Below are 7,433 nucleotides of genomic sequence, written 5' to 3'. Positions count from 1 at the left end.
GAGTGGTGGGGAACTGGACCGGGCGCTACGAGCAGGGCACGAACCCATCGGCGTGGGCCGGTTCGGTGGAGATCTTACTGGGATACCACCGGAGCGGGGCCCCAGTACGCTATGGGCAGTGCTGGGTGTTCGCGGGGGTCATGACGACCGGTAAGGGGGTTATACTGGTTTATACTGGTTTATACTGGTTTATACTGGTGTATACTGGTTTATACTGGGGGGTAATGGGGTTATAATGGGGTTATAAGCGGGGGCCCCAGTACGCTATGGGCAGTGCTGGGTGTTCGCGGGGGTCATGACGACCGGTAAGTGGGGTTATACTGGTTTATACTGGTTTATAATGGGGTATAATGGGGTTATAATGGGGTTATAATGGGGTTATAAGCGGGGACCCCAGTGCGCTATGGGCAGTGCTGGGTGTTCGCGGGGGTCATGACGACCGGTAAGTGGGTTTATACTGGTTTATACTGGTTTATACTGGTTTATACTGGTTTATACTGGTTTATACTGGTGTATACTGGTGTATACTGGTTTATACTGGGGGGTAATGGGGTTATAATGGGGTTATAAGCGGGGCCCCAGTGCGCTATGGGCAGTGCTGGGTGTTCGCTGGGGTCATGACAGCGGGTAAGGGGTTTATACTGGTTTATACTAGTTTATACTGGGTTATAATGGGGTTATAATGGGGTTATAATGGGGTTATAATCGGGTTATAAGCGGGGCCACAGTTCGCTATGGGCAGTGCTGGGTGTTCGCTGGGGTCATGACAACGGGTAAGGGGGTTATACTGGTTTATACTGGTTTATAATGGGGTATAATGGGGTTATAATGGGGTATAATGGGGTTATAAGCGGGGCCCCAGTTCGCTATGGGCAGTGCTGGGTGTTCGCTGGGGTCATGACGACGGGTAAGGGGGTTATACTGGTTTATACTGGTTTATACTGGTTTATAATGGGGTATAATGGGGTTATAATAGGGTATAATGGGGTTATAAGCGGGGCCCCAGTTCGCTATGGGCAGTGCTGGGTGTTCGCGGGGGTCATGACAACCGGTAAGTGGGGTTATACTGGTTTATACTGGTTTATAATGGGGTATACTGGTGTATACTGGTTTATACTGGGGGGTAATGGGGTTATAATGGGGTTATAAGCGAGGCCCCAGTGCGCTATGGGCAGTGCTGGGTGTTCGCGGGGGTCATGACAACCGGTAAGTGGGGTTATACTGGTGTATACTGGTGTATACTGGTGTATACTGGTGTATACTGGGGGGTAATGGGGTTATAATGGGGTTATAAGCGAGGCCCCAGTGCGCTATGGGCAGTGCTGGGTGTTCGCGGGGGTCATGACAACCGGTAAGTGGGTTTATACTGGTTTATACTGGTTTATACTGGTGTATACTGGTTTATACTGGGGGGTAATGGGGTTATAATGGGGTTATAAGCGAGGCCCCAGTTCGCTATGGGCAGTGCTGGGTGTTTGCGGGGGTCATGACAACGGGTAAGTGGGGTTATAGTGGTTTATACTGGTTTATAATGGGTTATAATGGGGGGTAATGGGGTTATAATGGGGTTATAAGCGGGGCCCCAGTACGCTATGGGCAGTGCTGGGTGTTTGCTGGGGTCATGACGACCGGTAAGTGGAGTTATACTGGTTTATACTGGTTTATAATGGGTTATAATGGGGGGTAATGGGGTTATAATGGGGTTATAAGCGAGGCCCCAGTACGCTATGAGCAGTGCTGGGTGTTTGCTGGGGTCATGACAACCGGTAAGGGGGTTATACTGGTTTATACTGGTTTATACTGGTTTATAATGGGGTGTAATGGTGTATAATGGAGTTGTAATGGGGTTATAATGGGGTTATAAGCGGGGTCCCAGTTCGCTATGGGCAGTGCTGGGTGTTCGCTGGGGTCATGACAACGGGTAAGGGGGTTATACTGGTTTATACTGGTTTATAATGGGTTATAATGGGGTATAATGGGGGGTAATGGGTTGTAATGGGTTATAATGGGGTTATAATGGGGTATAATGGGGTTATAAGCGGGGTCCCAGTTTGCTATGGGCAGTGCTGGGTGTTCGATGGGGTCATGACAACGGGTAAGGGGGTTATACTGGTTTATACTGGTTTATAATGGGTTATAATGGGTATAATGGGGGGTAATGGGTTGTAATGGGTTATAATGGGGTTATAATGGGGTATAATGGGGTTATAAGCGGAGCCCCAGTGCGCTATGGGGACCATGGGTAAGGGGGTTATACTGGTTTATACTGGTTTATAATGGGTTATAATGGGGGGTAATGGGGTATAATGGGGTTATAATGGGGTTATAAGCGGGTCCCCAGTTTGCTATGGGCAGTGCTGGGTGTTTGCTGGGGTCATGACAACTGGTAAGGGGGGTTATACTGGTTTATAATGGGGTGTAATGGGTTATAATGGGGTGTAATGGGGTTAATGGGGTGTAATGGGGTTAATGGGGTGTAATGGGGTAAATGGGGTTATAATGGGGTATAATGGGGTTATGATGGGGTATAATGGGATATATACATTCGGGTATTTTCGGTTATACTGGGTTATACTGGGTTATGCTGGGTTATGCTGAGTTATATTGGGTTATAATGGGTTATACTGGGTTATATTGGGTTATACTGGGTTATGCTGAGTTATATTGGCTTATAATGTGTTATAGTGGGTTATACTGGGTTATACTGGGTTATATTAGGTTATAATGGGTTTTAATGGGTTATACTGGTTTATACGAGTTCATGTTGGTTTATACCAGTTATACTGGTCTAAAGAGGGTATATTGGGTTACACTGGGTTATAGTGTGTTGTATTGGGTTATACTGCTTTATACTGGGTATACTGGTCGATAGGGTGTATGTTGGGTTATATTGTGTTGGAACAGGTTATATGGGGTTGTAATGTGTTATACTGGGTTATAGTGGGTTATACTGGTTTATAATTGTTCTAGTGTGTTATATTGGTTTATACTGGTTTATACTTGTTTATACTGGTTATACTGCTTATACTGGTTTATAGCGGTTTATACTGGTTTATACCGGTTTATACCGGTTTATACTGGTTATACTGGTCTATACTGGTCTATACTGGTTTATACTGGTTTATACTGGTTTATACTGGTTTATACTGGTCCCGGCAGTGCTGCGGTGCCTGGGGCTGCCCACCCGCACAGTGACCAACTACAACTCGGCGCACGACACCGACGTCTCCCTCACCACCGACATCTACCTGGACGAGAGCATGAAGCCCATGGAGCGCCTCAACACCGACTCCGTCTGGTACTGGGTTATACTGGTTTATACTGGTTTATACTGGTTTGTACTGGTTTGGGGTGTTTAGGGGGCTTTTGGGGTGCTTTAAGGGGGTTTATGGTGGTTAGGAAGCCCATGGAGTGAATGAGCACTGATTTGGTGTGGTACTGGTTTATACTGGTTTGTACTGGTTTGGGGGTTTTAGGGGGGTTTAGGGGGGTTTATGGGGGTTTATGAGGGTTAGGAAGCCCATGGAGTGAACGAACACTGATTTGGTGTGGTACTGGTTTATACTGGTTTATACTGGTTTGTACTGGTTTGGGGGTTTTAGGGGGGTTTAGGGGGGTTTCGGGGGGTTTATGAGGGTTAGGAAGCCCATGGAGTGAATGAGCACTGATTTGGTGTGGTATTGATTTATACTGGTTTATACTGGTTTGTACTGGTTTGGGGGGTTTGGGAGGTTTTATGGGGATTTATGGGGGTTTATGGTGGTTAGGAAGCCCATGGAGTGAATGAGCACTGATTTGGTGTGGTACTGGTTTATACTGGTTTGTACTGGTTTGTACTGGTTTGGGGGTTTCGGGGTGGTTTGGACTGCTTTATACAGCTATAGCATGGTTTGGGGTGGTTTCTGCTGGTTATACTGGTTTATACGGGTTTATACTGGTCCATACTGGTCCATACTGGTACTGCAGGAACTTCCATGTGTGGAACGACTGCTGGATGAAGAGGCCCGACCTCCCCGCGGGCCATGATGGGTGGCAAGTGGTGGATGCCACCCCCCAGGAGACCAGCAGTGGTACGGCAGGCACTGGGTTATACTGGTTATACTGGTTGTAATGGGTTATAATGGGGTATAATGGGGTGTAATGGGGTATAATGGGGTATAATGGGGTATAAAAGGTTATAATGGGGTGTAATGGGGTTATAATGGGGTATAATGGGTTGTAATGGGGTATAATGGGGTTATAATGGAGTATAATGGGTTATACTGGGGCTATAATGGGGTATAATGGGTTTTAATGGGGTGTAATGGGGTTATAATTGGTTATAATGGGGTTATAGTGGGGTGTAATGGGGTTATAATGCGGTGTAATGGGGTTATAATGGGCTATAATGGGTTATAATGGGGTGCAATGGGGTTATAATGGGGTATAATGGGGTTATAATGGGGTATAATGGGATTATAATGGGTTATAATGGGGTTTTACTGGGGTTATAATGGATTACATTGGGTTATACTAGTCCATACTTGTCTATACTGGACCATACGGGTTCATGCTGGTCTACAACTATACTGGTCTGTACCAGTCTGTATGGGCCTACATTGGTCCATACTGGTCCAAAAGCTCTATACTGGTTTATACTGGTCCATACTGGTCCATACTGGTTTATACTGGTCCATACTGGTTTATACTGGTTCATACTGGTCCCTTTAGGGCTGTTTTGCTGCGGGCCCTGCTCCGTGGAGGCGGTGAAGAACGGGGAGGTGTTCCTCAAGTACGACACCCCCTTCGTGTTCGCCGAGGTAATGAGCGCTAATGAGGGGCAATTAGCGCTAATGAGGGGTAATTAGCGCTAATCAGCTCCATTAATTACCACTAATTACCCCGTTAATTACCGTTAATTCCACCCATTAATTACCGCTAATTATCCTCATTTATTGCCGTTAATGACCCTATTAATTCCCGCTAACTACGCCATTAATTACCGCTATTTACCCTTATTAAGTGCCACTAATTACCCTCATTAATTACGGCTAATCACCCCATTAATCACCACTACTTATCCTCGTTAATTGCAGCTAATTGCCCCCATTAATTACCCATTAGTTACTGCTAATTACCGCATTAATTACCCCCATTAGTTACTCCATTAGTTACCCCATTAATAATTTAATTCCCCCATTAATAATTAATCAGGTTAATAGTGACAAGGTGTACTGTCATTACCCCTCTTTCATTGCCCTCATGCATTAACACGAATCATCGCTAATTACCCTCATTAATAACCGCTAATTACCCCCATTAATTACCGCTAATCACCCCATTAATTACCGCTAATTATCCTCATTATTTACCGCTAAGTACCCTCATTAAGTAACACTAACCAACCACAATAATTACTGCTAATTACCCCCACTGACTCCCGCTAATTACCCCATTAATTGACATTAATTAACCACAATAATTACTGCTAATTACCCCCACTGACTCCCGCTAATTACCCCATTAATTACCCCATTAATTAATTACTCCATTAATTCCCCCATTATTAATTCCCCATTAACTAATTACCCCATTAATTAATTACCCCATTAATTCCCCCATTATTAATTCCCCATTAACTCATTACCCCATTAATTAATTACCCCGTTAATTAATTCCCCCATTATTAATTCCCCATTAACTAATTACCCCATTAATTAATTACCCCATTAATTCCCCCATTATTAATTCCCCATAACTAATTACCCCATTAATTACCCCATTAATTAATTACCCCATTGATTAATTACCCCATTAATTCCCCATTATTAATTCCCCATTATTAATTCCCCATTAACTAATTACCCCATTAATTAATTACCCCATTAATTCCCCCATTATTAATTCCCCATTAACTAATTTTGCCATTAAATAATTACCCCCATTAATTAATCGCCCCATTAATTTCCCCATTATTAATTCCCCATTAACTAATTACCCCATTAATTAATTACCCCCATTAATTAATCACCCCACTAATTCCCCCATTATTAATCCCCCATTAATTGACTGATTCCCCCACTAATCCCTGGTTATTAGTCAGTTATCCCCCCATTCCCCCCATTCCCAGGTGAACAGTGACAAGGTGTACTGGCAGCGCCAGCCCAACGGCACCTTCGCCGTGGGTTATTGCTCAGTTAACCCCCCATTCCCCCCCATTACCCCCCATTCCCCCCCATTCCCCCCCATTCCCCCCCATTCCCCCCCATTCCCCCCCCATTCCCCCCCATTCCCCCCCATTACCAGGTGAACAGTGACAAGGTGTACTGGCAGCGCCAGCCCAACGGCACCTTCGCCGTGGTGCACGTGGAGGAGGGCGCCATCGGGCGCCGCATCAGCACCCTGGCGCCCGGCTCCGGCGCCCGCCTCGACATCACCCATCTCTACAAGCACCCCGAGGGTAGCCAATGGCAGCGCGGGTTCTATGCGGCGGGGGCGGGGGGAGCCAATGGGGAGAGAGGAGAGGGAGGGGGTGGCCAATGGGGAGGGGGGTGAGGGGGGAGGGAGGTGGTGGGTGTTGGGTAAAGGGGAAGTAATGGAGGCCATTGACTGACATTGAGCCCCATTGAGCCCCATTGACTGCCATTGATCCCCATTGATCCCCATTGACTCCCATTGAGCCCCATTGCCCTCCATTGTCCCCCATTGACGCCATTGACTCCCATTGACCCCCATTGACCCCATTGACCCGATTGACCTCTCTTGACTCCCATTGCCCCCATTGCCCCCCATTGACCCTATTGACGCCCATTGACTGCCATTGAACACCATTGACCCCCATTGACTCCCATTGACTGCCACTGACCCCCATAGAGCCCCATAGAGCCCATTGACTGCCACTGAGCCCCATTGACCTCCATTGCCCCCATTGACTCCCATTGAGTCCCATTGACCCCCATTGATCCCATTGACCCCATGGAGTCCCATTGAGTCCCGTTGAACCCTATTGACTCCCATTGACTTGTTGACCCCCATTGCCCTCATTGACTCCCACTGACCCCCGCTGACCCCCATTGCTCCCATTGCCCCCATTGACCTCCATTGACGCCCATTGCACCCCACTGCCCCCCACTCACCCCATTGCCCCCCATTGTTGCCATTGCCCCCATTGACCCCCATTGCCCCCATTGACTCCCATTGACTCCCATTGAACTCCCATTGACTCCCATTGAGTGCCATTAAGTCCCATTGCCCCCATTGACCCCATTGACCCCCATTGATCTCCATTGACTCCCATTAACCAGCATTGACCTCATTGACCCCATTGACTCCCATTGACTCTCATTGACTCCCATTGAATCTCATTGACTGCCATTGAGTCCCATACACTCCCATTGAGCCCATTGACCCCATTGACTCCCATTGTCCCCATTGCCCCCCATTGACCGCCATTG

The 7,433-nt window shown here is 47.0% G+C and overlaps 1 protein-coding gene across 1 annotated transcript; it reads left to right on the top strand.

Moving 5' to 3' along the window:
• Positions 1–3,038: 3,038 nt before the first annotated feature.
• Positions 3,039–6,530, top strand: LOC133221862 (protein-glutamine gamma-glutamyltransferase K-like; the record flags this gene model as incomplete). Its single annotated transcript, XM_061371078.1, has 4 exons — positions 3,039–3,298; positions 3,967–4,070; positions 4,711–4,799; positions 6,286–6,530. Coding segments are annotated over 4 exons (698 nt in total), but the record flags the coding sequence as incomplete, so codon positions are not given.
• Positions 6,531–7,433: the final 903 nt, after the last annotated feature.

The sequence above is a fragment of the Neopsephotus bourkii genome, unplaced genomic scaffold, assembly GCF_033783945.1.
Source record: "Neopsephotus bourkii isolate Nb327-2 ecotype Australia unplaced genomic scaffold, CSIRO-AGI_Nbou_v1 NB_1561, whole genome shotgun sequence".
NCBI classification, from domain to species: Eukaryota; Metazoa; Chordata; class Aves; order Psittaciformes; family Psittacidae; genus Neopsephotus; species Neopsephotus bourkii.
The sequence above is the reverse complement of the archived record's forward strand: the minus strand, read 5'-3'. Positions and strand labels throughout refer to the sequence as shown.